This window comes from Epinephelus lanceolatus, chromosome 2 (genome assembly GCF_041903045.1).
Source record: "Epinephelus lanceolatus isolate andai-2023 chromosome 2, ASM4190304v1, whole genome shotgun sequence".
Lineage (NCBI taxonomy): Eukaryota > Metazoa > Chordata > Actinopteri > Perciformes > Serranidae > Epinephelus > Epinephelus lanceolatus.
This window is the reverse complement of record NC_135735.1, coordinates 45,736,154-45,758,158: the sequence shown is the minus strand read 5'-3', so window position 1 is coordinate 45,758,158 and position 22,005 is coordinate 45,736,154. Positions and strand designations below refer to the sequence as shown.

At 40.3% G+C, this 22,005-nt stretch overlaps 1 protein-coding gene across 2 annotated transcripts in view; it reads right to left on the bottom strand.

Annotated features, from left to right (window-relative positions):
- The window catches only part of LOC117254784 (nuclear receptor ROR-alpha A-like), a 154,109-nt gene that overhangs the window by 37,680 nt on the left and 94,424 nt on the right, over positions 1 to 22,005 (bottom strand). The window contains exon 1 of one of the 2 annotated variants that reach the window (XM_033623189.2): positions 16,998 to 17,170. The exons of the other annotated variant lie outside the window; for it this stretch is intronic. Within the exon in view, the coding sequence (XP_033479080.2) occupies positions 16,998 to 17,025 (28 nt within the window). The 5' untranslated portion in view covers positions 17,026 to 17,170. Of the gene's footprint in view, positions 1 to 16,997; positions 17,171 to 22,005 lie in introns of those variants that run through there. 2 annotated transcript variants of the gene reach the window in all.

The following is a 22,005-nucleotide window of genomic DNA, read 5'->3' as shown; positions in this document are numbered from 1 at the left end:
AGACTTGCCTTTATTGATGAAAAGCCGCTGAAAAAGTTCTGCAAGTTCAGTGATCATTTCATTTCCTATATTCTTCACAATAAAAGTCCCCCGTTTTTTTTCATAAAAAACTTTTATTGTGAAGCACCAAAATAAGGAAACGTTGAGTTTTCGAGCAGCAACTTCCCACAACTTCTAATACTGCTGATATTGAAAGTGAATCAGTAAAATAAAGCAGAGATCTAAAGTAAAAACAGGACACAGGAGAGAAACTAAACTCCAAATTACAGAGATTTAGTTAGAAGCTACTAAAGTACTGAGAGCTGAACAGAGAGACTATGAAAAACACCTCCCTCTCTCGTCTCCTGCAGACAGAGGTGAGTCGAGTCTCACAACACATGGTTTGTTTGAGAGAGAGAAGGAGAGTTTTGGACCTTCTGCAGAGAAGGTCCATCTCTGGCGCAGCTCGGCGTAGCATGGCACATCTAAACCGACAATGGAAATGCAAATTGGCGCAGCATGGCTTTACCCGGCACTGCCGAAAGTGTGAGTGGAGAAGACCCACAGTATTGTATGTGTGCTACTGCCAAAATTTCATTCATCTCACAGACTGATTTAGCGTAGAACATGCAACATATAGACCGACGTCGCACTGTAGACTAATGAACAGATAGATTAAACAGAGAAGCAGCTCTGTGTCTCTCTGAGTGTTGCTGGAAAACTTGTAAGTGAGTGAGTGGGGCAGAGCTGTGTGGAGAGAATGTGAGAGGAGGGATGCACACTAACGTGTTATGCAATGCAACTTGACCCTATCGATATAAATGGTACTGTCTAAATCTATATCTTGCTTGAAAATGTATCAATATATTGTGTATAGTCGTTACATCACCCAGCCCTATTCTTGGATGAGACATGGGCCAAACTTAAAAATCAAGCTACACCTCAAATACATTTTTCCCAAATATGGTTTCTATCATTTTAGGTAGTTTTTATCATGACAAAATGTGTATTCCTACAGTAGTATTCCTTTTTTTCCTTTTTTTTTAAAAATACATTTGGTTTTGGTTAGTTATTTGATACTATAACTATGGGTTGATGATCGACAGCTGTGTGTGCCAATTGGTGCACTGTAAATAATTTCACAGTAAAATAACAGTAAAGAGCTGGCAGCGCATACGCCAGCAATATCCCGTAATTTTACAGTATTCATACTGTGAAATGACTTTACAACATATTACTGTAAAACAGAAATATGGTATATCTCTGCATTTCTACAATATACAGTAAAATACTAGCAGCACAGACGCCAGCAATATACCACAATTTTACAGTATACTGTTTCATGTTTTCATAATCTATTACTGTAAAAATTAAATGCAGCATATTTCTGTGATTTTTTTGGATTTACAGTAACATCCTATTTGGCGTGTTCCTTTAAATCCTAACAGTTCACTTAGACAGGCACAGTTGATAATACAGTAACTTAATTTAGCACTTTAGAGATTAACTAAAATATCAGTCTTCAGTGGGCAGTGTCAACATGAATAATACCGTTCTGTTGGATGAGCCCATGAGATTTTGAGAAGGAAACAAAAGCAGCCTTCTCGTATCTGCTTTGAACTTTGGCAATAAACTGAAATTCTTAAATTGGGCTTGTCAGAGACTTCCCCTACCCCTTTCTAAACATTAAAAAAAAAAAACACATGAGATTAGAGTCTCATCCATACTTGATTTTGGGCCAATGTTGACATTGGGAAATAAAAAATTCCAGTCACAATATCTCAATATATTAATTAACAAGCATGTCGTTCCTCAATTGCAAACCATTTTATTAATCTTACCAAAGTAAATCAACAAAAACACCCATAAATACAGGCTAACTGTTTAAGCTATTCAAATCTCCCTCTCACTGATAAATGACATATTAAAACTAGCTCGACTGCCTGTTGAGCTTCAATTTGATATCAAACATTCTTGGCAATATGAACAAGATACTGACAAAGAAAATAAGACTTTAATTATCGTTTTGTTTGTAGATGCAAGACCCAATCAGTGTTGTTGAAGCAGGACTTGTTGATGTGTAGCACATGTCATCCAAATTCTGCGTCCTCCTCTGTAAAAACTCCTTTCCAAATGACCGTTTTTTAAAGTCTCTATAGGAGTTAATGGCAAATCATCTCCATCGATTTTCTAAAAGAAAATTGACTGTGAAAGAAAAAGCACTAGCCTAATGTTAGAATTACATGACAAATGTTTTATCAAACTTCTGACTGCGCTTGAAATTCTCCATTCAAGACCCAGTTTCAAAAAACACTTAAGTATCCTGTAGTTTAAAAGAACAGCGTGCTGTTAAGGGCAATTGCTTACAGTGTGGGCTCACAATCAATGGTGATTGTCATGATTGGTTGGATGAGTGTCTGGGCAGGAATTCGACATTGTGGAGAAAGCTACTGCACAGACTCTGGTTCCAAATGACATCACCAGCACAAGATGACAGCGGCCATATCTGAGATATTTTGGCAGGTACAGTGGGGTTAAATGGAGACACTTTATATACAGTCTATGGCTCAGACACTGACAGACAGCTGCTGCTGACATGAGCTCATAATGCAATGGTGAACACAAGCTGTAGTCCACTTTTACTTTCTTGAGCAGCATGAGGTGCCTTGCTCATGAGCCAGAGTGGTACATGAAGGAGAGACAAACTTCTTATCTCCCCTCTCTCTCTGAGATGTTTGCAGCAGGTTCTTAATCTCCTCATCCAGCGTCCACATAATCTCGGAGTGGATGTAATAACGGCAGACATATGGCAGCGCACATGGAACAACAACACACTCGTTCAGCCTGTCAGCAGATGAAGCAACAGCTTGTTCAACAGCCACAGTCGGTGGTTCACCTAATAACGTCTCCAGCAGGTGGGCACAATAATCTGCAAACTAAGTCTCTTTATGTTCATATATATTTACTCTAAGATTAACATGAAGCTCAGTAAAAAACTCAACATATTTATACTTCTGTAGAATGCTTTCCCAGATAGATAAAGCTAGATTGGCTCTTGAATCTATTAATTTGCGCACTTGCCAATTAAAGAATATCTGTTATCCTACTAAATGTAAGAAATGTCAAATATAACATAAAGTTGTTTTACAGACAAAAACAGATGAATATTCATAAAACATATTGCCATCTTAACTAAAAACAAAACTGTATAAAACCCATGCAGCTCATTTTGATTTGATCACCTACATTGTCACAACTTTGACTTTTTGTTTCATTTGCTCAGCATCAAACTACACATTGTTTTATGCATAGCTAACCAATAGCACCCTAATATGACAAATATTTGCTGGGGCAATGTTCAATCTGAAATCACAAAAAAGTTGAATAGTGTTGTGGGGACAAGAACAAATGGAATGAATTGATTCTGTATTTGTCGGCACACCTATTCTCCGACACACCTGCTAGCCTGCTGCTTATTCTCTGGGTGTTCTTCTATGAGTGACCAGAGTAGACACAACTGGAACCCCAGTCCCGACCGCTTTGACAACTTGGCACTCATTAATATACAATGACATGATACACAAATTCTATTTTGTCCAGTTGATACCACAGATGCTGATAAGTAGTAAACCTAAACTCCCTGGTTGTGTTTAAAATTGCTTACTAATGTACTACATACTGCACACTAAATCTGCACTGCATACTGCCTACTAAATTAATGATTAAGAATGCCATTAGTAGCAGACTGTTCACACTAAAGTATTCCCAAGCAATAGACCTACACATTTTCTGCACCACAACTGTATCCATCACAATGCTCTCAGGCCCAGCTACTGATAAAAGAAGACTGTTTACCACAAATGTAAATCAACATTACCTCTTCCACTCATTTAAACAGTTCAAAGGATTATTTTCTGTAAAAACTATTTCATAGTCTAGGGTTAAATATTTTTTCTACAATACATTATGTATGTGAGTTCTGGCATTTTTCCTCTTGACTGTGCCTTGACATCACTCATTTATAGCCTAATTATGTTACCCTAAAGTTAATTCTTTAAACGGGCACTTTGTAGGAATTTCTCCCATCTAGTGTTGAGATCGTATATTGCATTCAAACGCATAGCGCACTCTTGCGCCTCACTGTTTCAAACGTGTATTGCAACAACGGTAGCCACACTAACAGCAGTTAGCGGCACTGGTCGCTAACAGCTGTTAGCCACTGTTAGCTGTGATTCTCCTTCAGCAGCTCTCTCCACCTGGGAAAGGCTACCCCGATATTGACCCTCATTTTTTGAAATCGCTGGTCACGTTGCCTTTTTGCCTTTTTTCAAATGCACCGGCACTTGTGACTAGCCTGCTTGCTGCTGCTTTTCGTCACTCTACCTGCAGGCGGAAACCGACAAGTGAAATGCGATTCTGTATTTCTCAAGTATGTCCCTGTACGTACCTGTATTTTCAAGATGGCGTACGTACATGATGAGACACCTGTCGCAATGTATATGTAAATGATAATTTCGGAGCTTACGGACATACTTAGATAGGCTGATGGATGTGCTAGGACACACTTGCTAGGACACACTGCCTGTCTCACAGTATATTATTGACAGTCTGAAGAGCCACAATGCATTTTGGGGCCATTGGGTATGTCCAGTAAGCTCATTTGTCATACTTAGAAATTCTTATGAATATAGTATACATCCAGACATTTCTCAGGTACACAAAATTCACTCAATAAGCAGTTGGAATGCACTATATACTCAGTTTTACATCAGACTTAGTATAAACATTAAGTGTAAGATTTTGAATGGGCCCCTGTTTATAAATTTCCCTTCAGAAACTTGTGGGTGATGATACGGCCATGTCTAAGTCAAGCTAGCAACGTGGATCTATGGATAGCAATGTTGGTTGGTCGACTGACTGAAATTAACTTAAATAACTTAACTCAAATAAACTTAAATATCAGCTTTAAAGTGTTGATTTCCAGTCAATTTCAGCATAAGGATATAGGGAAACACTCATCCCAGAATTAACATAATCATACTGCTACAAAAGAATTGTAAGGGCAACATCAGTTGAGGGCATGAGAGGGTTCAGAGTAGTGTTGCACAGTATACCGGTACTAAAATAGTACCGCGGTACTAGAGTATTCCAAACGGTACTATACTGCATTTGGAAAATACCGGTACTTCGAAATTGTGTGCATAAATGAGTAAAATAAATTAACTAAATTAATGAATTGAATCAAACGCCTTTCTTGTTCCTATTGGAGCACAGATTGCACAAGTGGTGTGTATGACAACACCTGTATCAACATTCGCAGCTGGCGTACGTGTAAAAAGACAAGAGAAAGTCTGAATCGCAAAGGGAGACAACACGAGATAACACAAACTTGGTGGAACATTTGAGTTACCAAACCGTGACGTCCGTACCGAGGTACTTACCGAACCATGATTTTTTTGGTACCGTTACACCCCTACTATTTATTGTTCTAAAGGTTTGTATTCAAAAGGACTTTTCCTTAGGAAGAGTACCGAAGAGTATCAAAAAGTATCGAAATTCATATTGGTATTGGTACCGAAACAAAGATTTTGGTATTGTGACAACACTAGTTCAGAGCCAGGTCCAACACTGTATTCAAGTACATTGTACTACATTGTAGCTAGTAAAAATCTTGCTCTTGACATTAAGTGCAACTGTGGTTTGGTCAAGTAAAGACAGGTCTTTGATATAGGGTTTACAAACTGATTTTACCACTACAACTAAAAGAAAAACTGTCACAAGCTGATTTCAATTCAGCATCTGTTGTTTTCAAAGAGCTTAACATTCACCCCTTTCTTAGCAAACATAGGCTAGGCTAATTAAACAAGCTTTCTGTTAAACTACATCACAAGACACGTAGGTCCATTTAGCCAATTCTCAGCATTTTTTTCATTTATATTAGGAATGCACCGACTGTGAAATTCTGGGCTGATACCAAGACAGATGTTTATGGACACGAATTCGGTCATACAGATTTATGAAACAACCTTCATAATAACCTTCTTTCACATGAAAAACGGATTTTTAATAACTGCTTCAAAAGCCTTTTTACTAAATATATCATAATTACCTATCATTGACACAACAAATTTCTCCTTCAAACAGCTGTATTTGTTTCGGTTTCTCACACAAAGCTTTATTTTACAAGGTTACATATGAACACAACATGAAAATTTTATGACTGACCTTCACCCAATACTCATTTTCAATGAACAGAGCTTGAATGCATCATAACGTAACTCAATGCAACCTCCATCAGTTAGGTTCAACCAACTGCATACAACGGTTTACTAGCTCTCCTTCTGCTGATGTCAACACAGATTGTTGTTGAGTTACTGCTCTGATACTGATCAGCTCTTTTGATAAGCCCTCAAACTGTATACAAGTCATGCCCATCCTTGATTCTGGCTGCTTAAAGTAGAGATAGCGAGTGAATTGCGTATGGGGAGATGTTATAGCAGAGGCGCTAGGGGAAACACTGAGAAGCATTTGCTAAATCGAAACAACTCAACCCAGTCACACTAATTCAGTCCCAGCTTGACTCATCGTCATATAAGCCAAATAAGGTTATCATAATGCTACTGTAAGAGATTCTTACCTTAAAGGCGCTGTATGTAAGAATGTGGCCAAAACGGTTACTGCACTCAAATTCAAAATACTGCCGCGAGTCGTGTCCGCCCCCCCTCCCCTACAGATTCAAGGTTGCTGGACAGCGGCACGCTGGAGACTGATTTGTTTGCCCATGGGCGGCTGCCATGGCAGGGCCGTGTCGCCACGTCCTTGATCTTCGGTTTTCCAGTGGATCGTTCGAGCAAGTCCGGCTTCTCTGCTGCTAACGCTGCTGCCGGGATACAGCTGAGGAGACTGCTAATGCTATGTACCGGGACACTGCTAATGCTGCTTGCCGTGCTGCTGTAGCTCAGTCGTAACTGTAACTGATGCTGAGACTCTACTGATTGTGTGACTGGTAGACGGCGGTGGGTGGCGCAACAGGCCAAAACACAAATTCAAAACATAAACATGATTTGCAGACTGTAAAAATGTTTTTTAAATGTGAATATTCTGGCTGTACTATTGTTGTCAGTGAGATCAGTATGTTATATGAACATTATTCCTTAGTCTCTGTGACATATTAGGAGGATTTTATGACTATTTGCTTTAGATTTCTTACATATAGCTCCTTTAAAGCATGTGGACAGACAATCTTACAAAAAAAAAAAATTGTATTCAGAATGGCGATTTTTTCCAAAGTTGACAAATTTGCACCCTTATTCCATCATCAGGTCAATTTTTTGTGTGCAGTACTTGGGTTTATGACCAAATACCTGCAGAACCAATGACATTCCTATCAGCCTCAGCTGTACTTTGTGTTTACTGCTTATTATCAAATGTTAGCATGCTGGTGAACATGATCAACTTTATACCTGCTAAACATCAGCATATTAGCATTATCACTGTGAGCATGTCAGCATGCCATTGGCCAGGCCAATCTTAAGGATCAATAATACTCCCTTTACGTATTAAAATAGATATGCCCGTTTCAAACGTTTTAAACGTCACTACCCTCACACTTTAATGCGTCCTTTATGATGACATAGATACAGCCAATAGATGGCACAAATTTCACACAACAATAAACAAGGTGATGGTGGAGCATACTCTGCACAAGACACAGAGTTTCTGGTGAACCACTTGAACAAAGTGCAATGCTGTTTGTCCATAAACACAGGAAACACTTCTGTGTCTGGACAATCTCGTAAGAAAACATATGTGGTTCAGCTCAGAGAACTTCTCCATCTTGTACCTCAGCAGCTGCGTCCTCTACTGACTGGGCAAACAGCATGATTCACACTTTGTTGAAGTCCGAAGTTGTAGATGCTAGTGTTAAATCATCTGGTCTGTCCTGACACAAACTCAGTGTGGCAACTGAAACAGTTTTCGGCATGTAAGGTAATTAAACTCAGAACTCCATATGAACGCTTGAACCTTGCAGAGTTTTCCCTAAGGATGCTGCAGATGCTCGCCATATAGATACCACTGTATAATGTGTAATTAGGAGTATAGCAGCACTACGTGAAGGCTAATGAGCAAGAAGAATTTCATGAGAGCCACCGCCTGTTTCTGTGTTTACTCCAAAAATGCTAAAGCTCTGGCAAAACAAATCCCTGATGGATAAATTATTTGAAACCCAGCATTCAAAAATAATAAAGTTTTTCAGAAACCAGATCAAAGAGGAAGCAGAGAGAAGGGCCGTTTAGCCACGGAGCCTTTGATATATGTCACGGTTTGGTTGGGAAATGTAAAGCAGCCATTCCCTTCCTGCCTCATCCTCCTTTTTTCTCTTCTGATGCAGCTGAAGTTTAGGTCAAGTGTGATTTTAGTTTCTCTCCTGAATTATTCTACTATTCCTGTTTCCATGTCTGCATATAGCTTTGCATTGGATTTATCATTTGTTCCTTCTCTGGCTAACTAGTTTTTTGTAAGTCATGTACTGTACCAAGTGGCTTTAACCAGTACTGTTAATAACCCCTAATATTCACTGTTTTCTTTTCACTGAAGCTGGTTGTGCTGACCAGTCCACTGCTACATGTCTCCTCCTGCTCAGGTTAGGAGTTCTGTCAATCAGTGCCCCATCTACACCTCCCTCTGAATCCAGTTGCTCTCTCCATCAGTTCAGTTTATTGTCTTGAATATTGTTGTGACACAGTGGTGGCTGTCTGAGGAGCAGGGGCGGAGAAAATGAAAAAGGGCTCCATCTGCATGCAGTATAGGACACTAGGGAGCAGGAAATTTTCAAGCATGAAAAGTAGCTTATATGGCACTGTGATGCGTTTTTTATTTTTTTATTTTCAGGGCGCCCTTAAGGGCACTGCATCGCGTTTTCTCCACTGCAGTAACATTAACTTTACGTACCATCTCAGAAAATATTAGGCTCTCCAGCTACCACCACTGTGACCAAAGTTAGAATACAGTAGCTTAGGTAGAGCCTATTCAGCTACAGACAGTTTACGCAGTCAGATTTATTCCTTCATTGACTGCTGTTAGCCACAGCCACACTGTATAAAGGGATAGTACTACAGAAAGTTAGAGAATCTTTAGGTTCTGTACTGTGACATATTTCCCAGTGAAACATATATTTGATCAGTGTACAGTTACGAGATGGATTTAAATCAAATCCTTTGTATTTGGCTGGACCGCTAAAGGTAGGCAGACTTAGAGTTGTGCTGAGTTACAGTGGGCTGTTGGCTCCACATTAGCATTAGATCAGGAGAACCAGGGAGAGATGAATAAATTAATTAGATTAATGAATGAATGAGTCAGACCTCAGCCACATTGTTTTGAAAATGAAAACTGGTCATGTCATGACAGTGAGGCTCTGACAGTGTAACGCCAACAGGAAAGTAGTATCTGTCAGGAAGAGAAAGACGACGCACACCACATGCTCCACGTAATGTTGGCTGAAGCAGTTCACTGTAAAATGCCTTGCACATAACCGACAGTTGTCACAAATACCACTTTCCTCATGTGAATAAATTCTAGTCCGCAGCAGTTATTACTGTAACCAGTAATAACTGCATTTTGAGGAAACAAAGACATACCAACATACCATGCTGTTGCTAGCAAGCTAACTAGCTTAATGTACTGTAGCTAAAAATTGCAGGCACATACATAGGTGGATGTTGAGATATTATTGGTTGTTATCATTGTTTTTTGGTGCTGGCTTACGTAACATGTCATAATTTGCTTTACAGGAAGAAAATGTGATCATATTTTCATATAAGAGTATGAAGAAATTGATTTTATTTTATAAGGATTAAAAGAGCAATTTTCATTTCATCTTGACTTTAATCTCTTCTACTCCCATACACTGCAGGGCCCACTCCTCATCAGGTGCTGTGCAGGCACTAAAGCTAGCTCTTTCCTTTTACCTATCAGGGAAACCGTGGACTGACAAAACAGAATTTGTGCAACCTGCACAAACACAATACTTCACCATGATGAAAACAATAAAATACAATGCCAATCTACTAAAGAGGACCAACTCACAATCACTAATACCTACTACTGCGCAAAGCAATGAGGTAGAGCCAAGTATAACAACTTCCCCATGTTACGTATTATGACATGTTATACATATGATGTTAAAAAAAGAGCCTTTTTAGCATTGCTCAGAATGGGTATTTTTCCTTTGAAATTCTGCCTCAATATTTTGTAAAACAAATAAAATCCTACAGTAATTTTTCAAATGGCCATTTTCAGGAAAGATTAAACATCCACTTCAGTTTCAACAGGGTTGCTCAAAATATTTTCCTCCTGGTCTTCCTAATACTTCCCGTTTGAAACCTAAATCGCAATGATTTTAAACGACGAAATGATTTGGGGGGCAAATCACTGTGTGACACCTGTCCATAACATCGAGGTGAACTACTTAGCTAACAGTTACATACTGTTGAAACACATTGACCAATTAGCTGTATTATTGTTTCAAGTGTTCCGACATTCTTGTGAGCAACAATGGATTACTTTGTAACTTTTCGAGCAAGAGACTTTGAAATACTGTCTACCTAAAAAACAAACATGATGTATAAATATATGAATCTTCCAATAATCATTTTAATAGCTTAGTATTTTATGCACCATTAAAGTGTTTATAAATGGTACTTTGGGCTGACATACAAGTTATTAGGCCCAATTTAATACACAACTGTGTATTAAATTGACAACTGTGTATTAAATTGTGTATTAATTAATTTTATACAATGTAGTGGGGGGTTCTTGCTGCATCTCTTTTTCAGCTAAATGGTTTTTGGCCTGAAAATGTTGAAGACCTGTGGTCTATGGTATGGATATTTTGATAGCATTACAAATATTAAAATGTATTTATTTTTTTATTTTTGTATTTTGGAGAGTCCTCTGCATACCACTAGAGGGACCTTGCATGCCAACAGTGGCACATGTACCACTGTTTGAGAAGCAGTGCTCCACTGGAGGGACACCCTTGCGGGCACTTTTTCACCTTGTATCTACCACAGAGGCATCCAAGGCAGCACTTTTGCTTCTTTTTTTTTCAAACATGGGGGCACCAAAGGGGGTTCACCTCCCCCTGAGTCCATCAGTGATGTGACATGTAGATGACACAGATGCAGCAGTTGCACGAGATAATAGAAGACAGACTGATGCTCATCATTTTCAGCCATTTCTTCATCATTTTAGTGGCTGAGGTGGAAGTGATGTCACCTCCTGCCACCCCCCTGCAGAGAACAGTTAAATAATCTCCTGGCTGTTGTAATCCTGTGACATAACAGGCTGGCTAAACGCCTCCTGCAGCTATTTTTCACAGACTGTGAATCTGCACCAGACAGATTTAAAACACACAAACAACCAAGTCTGGAAAATACAAATTTGAACAGTTTGAATGAATGAATGTTTGCTCCTGAAGGAGAAACACTAACAGCCATAACATTACAGTGAAGTGCATGTTGGTTAACTTTTAAAGTTAGGACAAATATACTAAAAGCTTTATTAAAAAGATGAAAGAAAATCATTGCAGTCAGCATCAGTGTCTGGTAGGAAATTAAAAAAATGCAGAGTAAAACACTGATACTAAGAATTCAGTTATAACTCAAGAGACATGTATGATTTTACATTAACTACCTTAACAATGTCCAATTTTTACACTTATCTTTGTATGCTAACAGCCTGAGTGCACTGTAACCACCAGCACAATCAAATCTTGTGTTGATGCATTTGTTTGATATTTTCTACAGCTGGATCAGGAGAGCTGAAAACTAAACTGCAGGTGAACTGTGCACACAGGCTGAATTCAGTATGAATTAGCACCCCCAGCTAGGGAAGAATAATCTGTGATATTGAAATATTTTCCAATGATGTATCAGACCAAAAATTTCCAGCCAGATATTTCCCCCACATTCGAACAAAATTTCAATTATCAAATAAAAGGCACCAGCCCCTATGACCTACACAATGAAATGAAATTCTTGACACTGGTAATGTAAATGTTTCACGCTCCTGTCTACCATTACGGCTTTTCAAATGATGAAGACAAAACTAGCAGAGTAGGAAATGATCCAATCTGGTTCATCCTCAAGTCCTGAGGTAACAGTACAGAAACGACAGAGAGATGGACAGAAATAAAAAACAAAACAAAAAAAAACACCTGATCTACACAATGTGCTGCAAAACCAACCAGCCGGAGAGAAATTCCACTGATTACAAGTTTCATTCATAAATTACAGACACAGGGGGACGGAGAGACTAAACCAGTGGAAGCATGCTCCACTACTGCTGATGTAGAATCACACAAATACAAAAAAGAATGAAAAAATAACAAAAAAGAAACCTCAAATAAACAAAGTCCCCACTATCAGACACTTACTGTTAGAATCGTGTCCACAAGGAGATAATCAACCAGCTGTCTCATGTATCATGTAAAGCTCAGATCCCGAATATAATCAAAACCAGAATATTTGAGAAGTTGCAAACATACTCATATTTCAGTGTTGACTCACAGCATTCATGCATAAAGAGGGTGTAGGAAAGTGAAGAGGCTCTGATCTACTTTAGCCAGTGGAGGGCACTCCAAGTGCAGTAAACACTGAATGACTTGTGATGACATTTTACTCACCAGCTTCATTATAATCTGACACAGTTACCAACAAAACACAAAAAACAGCTCATCACCTGATCCAATAGACTTATGATATTTCAGCCTAAGTGCTAAAGCACCAACGTACAGACGATACAGCCTTTTGATCTAGATAACAATAACGCAAAGAGTTATCAGCTATGCGAGCGTCTCTGTGGGGCAGAGTGGGGATGAGGGGTGACAAAGACACATCTATCATTGCTATAGCTTTAGCCCCTTTTAGCTTGCACGAATAATGATAACACTCAGGTCCCTCCCCCCATGATAGTGGGCAAGATGCCCATCGAGGTCCCCCTTACTAGTTTGAACATCTGGCACCCCATACATGAAGGTCCAGGAGAGGACAGGAGACATCCAACATTTTTCCAACCCACTTTAAATGAAACCACGCCCACTCCTGTATGACGAAAGCCTTAACATCTACAGTAGCTTGGGAGATAACAATATGGAGCACTGAATTTGTTAATGTTCCCACAAATGAGAAAAATCAACTAGCACACCCGCAGTCTCTCTGCCATACTCCCACCACTAGGAGACTACTTCGCCAGGAGGAGAGCAGACGCCAGCTCTGGATACAGACCTTAAGTTAGCAGCTGTAGCAAATTGAATTCAGCCTGTGCAAACCTCAGCACCAGGGTTTGCAGCAGGCTGGTGGCCAGCTGCAGTACTGGGTCTAACCTATGTAACAGCAGCAACACAAAGTTTGCAGATCAGGTGGGGATCGAGGAATCAAGCCCCCGGCCTTGGGGTTTGTGCTAGCTGAATTTAATTTGCTGTGCCGCTAACTGAAGGTTTTCTCTTAAGCGGCTCCCCCAGTCTCCTCCTGGCGAAGTAGTCTCGTAACAGCAGGAAGTGGGGCTGAGAAACCTGCAGAGGTCCTAGCTAGCTAATTATTGTCTCATTAGTGGTCTGATTAACAGTAACTTTATGAAATTCATTGCCCCCATATCGCTATTTTCCAAGCAAAAAACAATTTGCACTTTCCAGGAGTTGACTTGCTTCCTCTGATTCAAACATGTCTTGTATGCATGAAACTAGTGTTCTCCACGACAGTAAGGTGTATGACCGGTCACAACATATCAACTTAAGAATGTCCGTTACACTTGAGACTTCTAAGAGGTTGGAAGGTCTGGAGTCAGTTTCCACCCATTTATCAGGCACTGTAGTTACCTCTTCAATATATTTTTATTTGCAGGTCTGTGACAATTTCTACACCAAAATAGCGCTTTGCCGGGTCCAGCTTTGGCTATGCGGTTGCCCACTGCCATCAGTCTGATTAGCTGTATGCTTAGTTCGTAGGTAGTAGCTCAAACCTGATACACACGCACAGACACAGACACACACACACACACACATACATATATATATATATATATATGTATAGATATGTATACATATCTATATCTATATATACAGTACAGGCCAAAAGTTTGGACACACCTTCTCATTCAATGCGTTTTCTTTATTTTCATGACTATTTACATTGTAGATTCTCACTGAAGGCATCAAAACTATGAATGAACACATGTGGAGTTATGTACTTAACAAAAAAAGGTGAAATAACTTAAAACATGTTTTATATTCTAGTTTCTTCAAAATAGCCACCCTTTGCTCTGATATCTGCTTTGCACACTCTTGGCATTCTCTCCATGAGCTTCAAGAGGTAGTCACCTGAAATGGTTTCCACTTCACAGGTGTGCCTTATCAGGGTTAATTAGTGGAATTTCTTGCTTTATCAATGGGGTTGGGACCATCAGTTGTGTTGTGCAGAAGTCAGGTTAATACACAGCCGACAGCCCTATTGGACAACTGTTAAAATTCATATTATGGCAAGAACCAATCAGCTAACTAAAGAAAAACGAGTGGCCATCATTACTTTAAGAAATGAAGGTCAGTCAGTCCGGAAAATTGCAAAAACTTTAAATGTGTCCCCAAGTGGAGTCGCAAAAACCATCAAGCGCTACAACGAAACTGGCACACATGAGGACCGACCCAGGAAAGGAAGACCAAGAGTCACCTCTGCTTCTGGGGATAAGTTCATCCGAGTCACCAGCCTCAGAAATGGCAAGTTAACAGCAGCTCAGATCAGAGACCAGATGAATGCCACACAGAGTTCTAGCAGCAGACCCATCTCTAGAACAACTGTTAAGAGGAGACTGCGCCAATCAGGCCTTCATGGTCAAATAGCTGCTAGGAAACCACTGCTAAGGAGAGGCAACAAGCAGAAGAGATTTGTTTGGGCCAAGAAACACAAGGAATGGACATTAGACCAGTGGAAATCTGTGCTTTGGTCTGATGAGTCCAAATTTGAGATCTTTGGTTCCAACCGCCGTGTCTTTGTGAGACGCAGAAAAGGTGAACGGATGGATTCCACATGCCTGGTTCCCACTGTGAAGCATGGAGGAGGAGGTGTGATGGTGTGGGGGTGTTTTGCTGGTGACACTGTTGGGGATTTATTCAAAATTGAAGGCACACTGAACCAGCATGGCTACCACAGCATCCTGCAGCGACATGCCATCCCATCCGGTTTGCGTTTAGTTGGACGATCATTTATTTTTCAACAGGACAATGACCCCAAACACACCTCCAGGCTGTGTAAGGGCTATTTGACCAAGAAGGAGAGTGATGGAGTGCTGCGGCAGATGACCTGGCCTCCACAGTCACCGGACCTGAACCCAATCCAGATGGTTTGGGGTGAGCTGGACCGCAGAGTGAAGGCAAAGGGGCCAACAAGTGCTAAACACCTCTGGGAACTCCTTCAAGACTGTTGGAAAACCATTTCAGGTGACTACCTCTTGAAGCTCATGGAGAGAATGCCAAGAGTGTGCAAAGCAGTAATCAGAGCAAAGGGTGGCTATTTTGAAGAAACTAGAATATAAAACATGTTTTCAGTTATTTCACCTTTTTTTGTTAAGTACATAACTCCACATGTGTTCATTCATAGTTTTGATGCCTTCAGTGAGAATCTACAATGTAAATAGTCATGAAAATAAAGAAAACGCATTGAATGAGAAGGTGTGTCCAAACTTTTGGCCTGTACTGTATATACCAAATACCTCAATATCAATATTGTAATGATACTGTAGGGTTGATTATTGATGCTTTCACAAAATATTTATACAATAAGATTCTTGACAAATAATCTTCAATAAGTGGATATTATTACTGAGTAGGTAAAGGCAGATAACAGCACAGCTCAAAAACAGTCTGGGAAGTTGAGAAAATTGCATCACTTTACTGTAATGTAGGCTTTAAAACCAGGAAAAGACAACTCTAACAATAAAGTCATATCCAAAATCTGAGACAGTAGTAGAACATGACTGCCTAAACCAAATTTCATGGAAATCCATTAAATACTGTGCAGACATTTTCCAATAAACTCCAGCTTCAACCTCATGGTGAGGCACCAAATTCAGACAGATGTTACCTCTGGGGAACATGAATGTCTGTATGAAATTGCATGACAATACATTCAGTAGTAGTTGCGATATTTCAGGACCAAAAGACATTGCCACCCACAGTGTTGTAAAACAGTTGCAGATTTGAACATGTAACTGATCACTGATTTTCTTTGGCTGTTGACATCATTTTTCTGTCTATACTAAAATATGATATTTTTCTATGCAATCTAAAAAGGGTGCATGCATTCATTACAGCTTTGTGTGTGTGTTTCAAATGAACCTCTGAGGATCAGACTAAAACCTCACCAGGTTTCATCCTGACCACCAACTTGTATTTACTCAAACTATCACATTTCATTCAACCACATCCTCATCATCCATGTTTCACATCCTCCTCCTGTCCACCACACACTCACCTCATCTCCTCTCATATCACATTCCTTTACAGTGCAATTCAGACTGACAACTCCCAAAATAGTATTTACTCGATGACTGAAGGTGTCGTGTTTCCAGGCTCCACAGTAAACACAAGATAACATGTACACAACTAAACACTGAAACCAGTTCTTCACCAAACACAGCTGGACTTTTAAGGCAACATACAGACGGTGTTGTTACTGAACATGGAGAAAACAATCTGTTAATTCCACTGAAACACACCACCTGTTCAGAGACGCTTTGAGGAGGACAAACAGAGGCAGAGTGGAGCATCTTCTCAGACGGAAAACATCTTTGACAGAACTCGTGTGGACACAGAAAGAAAACTTAAACTTTGAACTGAAAATAAAACCATGAAGATAATAAAGATGAAAGCATCAGTCTGTCATGTGTCAGGATGGATCATGATAGATGCACTCACACGCTTTAAAATCCACAGAGAGACAGACCAACACAGAGTTTTTAACTCTTACCTTTCATGGCAGAAATCACAAAATACATATTTATAATCCAGACTCATGGAGGAAACAGTGACAAGAGTGTGTGTATGTGTGTGTATGTCTGATCGGCAGCAGCTCTCTCCCAGCTCTGTCATCCTCGCTGCTCTCTGCACCACATGAGGATCCATGTGACCGTGACATCATCAGCCACCCACTTTGTTGGGCCCCGCCCTCCCATGTCCTGCCCCCTGACTAACATGGCTGTCAGCCAATGAGAAGTGAGAGAGAGTTAGGCACTGATTGGTTGATTGGTTCAAATTCACGTTAAAGGAGAATTCCAAAAGGATTTTTTTTTTTTTTTTTTTTTTTTTTTTGTACATTTGCTATTTTTGAGCCTTAAAAGCTGATGCATTACAGGAACAGTGTGAAATGTTGGGAAATATACTCATTTGCCTTCTGGCTGACAGTTAGATGTGAAAGTTGATATAACTCTTAATTCTGTTAAATTGTGTATTATTTTAATTAGAACACTTGATTTGCTCCAGTATAGCCCTTACTTACACGCATTTCAAAATGCGTGTAAGTAAAATGAAACCCTCGGGTACTCCGGCTTCCTCCCAGAGTAATTGGTGACTCTAAATTGCCCAAAGGTGTGAATGTGAGCATGAATGGTTGTCTGTCTCTATGTGTTAGCCCTGCGATAGTCTGGCGACTGTCCAGGGTGTACCCCACCTCTCACTCAATGTCAGCTGGGATAGGCTCACAAGAACAGGACAGTTTGCCAGTGTTGCTCTGCAGTTGTAGGAGTTGTGAATGGAAACATATCCAACAAATAATATCATTACCCTGATGCGCTGATCACCGGAGGCCAGCTCCTTATCGTTGCTGCTTTTTAGCAGCCTTAGGACACGAAAGTAGAACGAGATACGTAGTAGATGTTGCAGGTGTATTGATGGAAACACTGAACATGACAATGCACAGTCCCAGATCACCAGCATCCTTCTAGACCTATAATGTAGGCTAGAAACATCCACCATCCACTGGCAATGCTTCATGACATGGGTAAGGGAGAATCTGATGGGGGAGAGATATAGATGGTGACTGGCCGGTCGTTTTTACCTGATGAATGGTTTTCATCTGAGGAGAAGTACTTGCATCCACCCTGTTCAGTGTCTGGACAGGGCACTGTCAAAGTCTGCATAGGGTGTGCTGATTATGTGTGACAAAATAACTTCTTATCATTACAAAAACTTAACTTTTAAATTTTAGACAATGTTTCCTTCTCCATTGATTCAGTTATTGAAAGATCCCTTTCATCAAGTTTTTAACTTTGTTAACATGTCAATATGGTGTTTTTCCAAATGCTACAAAAAAGCAGAGAAGCACAGTAAGCAGCCAACACCATGGCTGAGCTTTTTTCCCTGTTAGAACTGCAGTATACCAATTACTCCTAATATCATACGGTTTTCAGCCGAAAGTTGGGCAGCATTTGTAAGAAGTTCTCTGGAGTGGGTCAGTTTTGATACTAAAGAAAGCCAAGTTACAGCAATAGCTGTAGAAAAATATGAGTTAAAGGAAAATGTCTTTGTGTGCCAGCTAATGTTGGCTACCACCAAGAATGTTATATGCAATATGCCAACAGAAGAAACATTGAGAGAGCTCGCAAGAATAAAGAGAGGGCAATACAGCAGATTGGTTTGTACAACATTGTGGTTTTGACTTTGGACAGTACATTCAATTTCAATTTTCATATCATAAATATTCATATATCATACAATGGTGAAGTATTCAGATCCTTTTGTTCAGTAAAAGTACTAATACCATAGTCATCACATAGTCTGATAGTTGATAGTTTGCGTCTGATTTCCTGTCAACTCCATGGTCTCTCGAACCAGAAGGCGAGGATCAAGATGTCACACATGTGTCCAGACGATGTGTAACAGCCTTTCAGTCATTCATTCAGTCAGTGGTGAAGATGAAGACGGCCCATCGATGTCGTCCATGACAGCGGGGCCCGAGCAGTGCAGTCAGGATACTCTGAGCGTTAGCTGGGTTACTCACAGCACAGTCCGTTTATTCCTCAGGTTCTCCTCATCGGAAACTATGAACTGCAGCCTCATTAGTAAGCTGAGTTAGCTGTACTGCGGCTAAAAGTCCGTTCACTTTGCTAGTGATGAATGCTAACAACACATCGGTGGCTAATGAGCTAATACACAACGTGAATAACTGTTCAAAACACTTCAACTAAGTTAACGTTAGAAACGTCTTCAGCTTCTCACGGAAGATATGCAGAAAATGTCCAGGTGAATACTGTCGGTTAGATAGCATAAAGACACAGACTACATACTGTTTACAGTTAACTCCAGTCAACTCCTCTGAGCCGTGTTTACTTCCTATTTGGGCGAATATCATTGGCACACTTCAAGTCAGGTGACGCTGGAACTTGTTGATTGGTTTGCGGTATAGTATGCCATAGCGTTTGCCTGATTTAGTTTATCAAACATAAGTTTAGTTTTCATAAAAATATGATCGAATTGAGACTGCCAACAAACGGAAACTTGTTCAGAAAAAATATATTAAGTTAATGTTAAAAAAGCAGCTACTCTATCGCTGAGGATCGATCATTTAAAAAACAAAAGCAGATAGCGACCTTCGGCCCACCGCCTACAATGACAGTCTCAAACACACAGATTGTGACTTTCCGTGTTTGTTACATCACAAACCAAAAGAATCATTGTTGTCAAATTGGGGGTGGAGCTTCCTATATCATTAGCATAACACTACAGCAAAACTAGGATTATCAGAGGAGAAGCTGGTGTTTATCTAACAGCGACACAATATAAGCTGTTAATGTGGTCGGGCTATAGGCTCATGTTATCTATTACTTTTTTTACAAGCAGAAGTTTGTGTGTTTGATGAGCAGGGTCGAAGGTAGCAGATATACTCAAGCGACAGGCGAGTGGCTGAGAGATGGGACTAATTTGCATATTTGCACATAGATCCCTGCATACTAAATGAGGTAAAGGTGTGAAGTTACATCTAAGCCATTTTAATGCATGGAGAGTTGTTGGGGGATTTAATTAACGCCCAGAGAGGAACTTTAATATGTTCATGATTTAAGACCTCTGTCAAATTTTAAATGGTTGAACAGTTTATTAATGAACTTAATAAAATACAATTACAATTGAAAAATGAATACACTTCATATTCTGAATTTAAAAAGTTGCCCAGTCTTACTTATTCAAAATAAAAGCCGCTATAAATGACCGGTTGGCGATTGCAAACGATGTTGCTTTAAAGCAGCTGTGCGGAACTTTTTACCATTAATAAAACTGTCCCTAGTTCGTATCACCCCCCCTTGAAGATCCGCATATGAACCGAACAGCGACAAAAAAGCCTTTCTCTATATGGCTATTTAGCGTAGCCTCGCTTGGGTCGGACACACAGCGGAAGTCAGCAAACCAGAATACGGCACCCGAGGCGGAAGTGATTCTGCTCGCCCGCAGCGGGCCACAGCGATTAAACCACAGAAGAAGAAGGAGCCGTGTTTACAGTGTTCTTCGAGTAAGCAGTACGCAATGGGCATTGCTGCGGCGAGAAGAGAGGCTGAGTCCTCCGCTCCCATTTTGCTGCACAGAATGGGATTCGGTGCTACCATCGTTGGGGAGATATATCATCAGGAGAAAACTTTGCAGCAATCACTAATCCTGGCGTGATTGAAACTTTTTTTCATGTTCGTAAGATGAACTGGAAAAAACACCCAGGCCTGCAGGAGCTGATGGACAGCTTTCAGCCGACTGAGTAATATCGTCCGTGTCGTCTCTTTGTTTGCTTTTACCGAGTGACCTAACGTACCTGTCCCAGAGCCAGCTGCAGCTGTTGCTCACCGGTGTATCCCTCCGCGCAAGATGTACTGAACCCCTCCAAGCGCCATGCTAACCGCTGAGACCCAGCCACTGGACGTACAGACACAAAAAAGATATCCAGAGAGAGAAAGGGCATAACTCCCAAATCGTTGGAGTATTCTTTTCACATAATAATGTGGACTCTGCAGATGACTTGTTAACTGTTTATTCCTCCTTACACCGAACATACACAGCTGCTTCTCATTGTTTCCAGTAGCACAACCATGGTTACTACATTACCCAGAATAACTTGAGACTCACACTACTACGGTAGCCTTAGTAGCTCAAAATACACAACAGATTAGATCAGAACAGAAAGACGACAGGAGAATTTGCTGAGTAATTTTGCTGTTTCCACTAATTACTTGGACTGACCTGACGTTAGTTAATCCTCTCGCTCTCCAAAACAAATGCATGCGGTAATTGCCGGCTGCAGTCGGAATTTTAAGACACCAGGCTGTGGGTGTCATACCGCTGTGACCAAAGGGGCGCTATAATCAACGAAAACGTAAAGTTCCGCACAGCTGCTTTAAGGGGTAAAAATATTTTCACCTCAACAGTTATTTGAGAAAATGGTTCTTAATCTCATGTCTTTCTGTTGGTGGAGACTGTTTTAAACTAAACAAACAGGGGTGTGTTTCCTGTTGGTGTGTCTAAGTGTGTCATGATTATTACTTTTCTCACTATGATAAAAAAAAGTCCTCCTCATCAGCACAGACAGAGAGCAGCATCACTACGGACACATAAACAACACAGTAACTACAAATGGCGTGTTGTGCTGCCTCCTTTCGTCACTGCGGTTTACAAAACAAACAATTCAAGGAAGAAGAGAGACGAGGCATGAAGAGGAAGGAAGGAGGTGTGATGCAGGTGACAAGAGAGAAAATAACCACAGGACGAGCGGGACTACAAGAAACCACAGAGAAATGCAACTTCAGCAGAAACCTGTCCACCAATCACATCTATCCATTCACCCTCACAGCTGCACAATTCTGAAGATACCCATCAGCTTAGAATGTGACCAACCAACAAACAGTTTCACACACAGGAGGTCACATTAACAAGTCAAAACGTCTGTGGATGTTGGGCAGGCCTGAGAAATAAAAACTGTCCATCATCTTCAGCCTGGAGGAAGT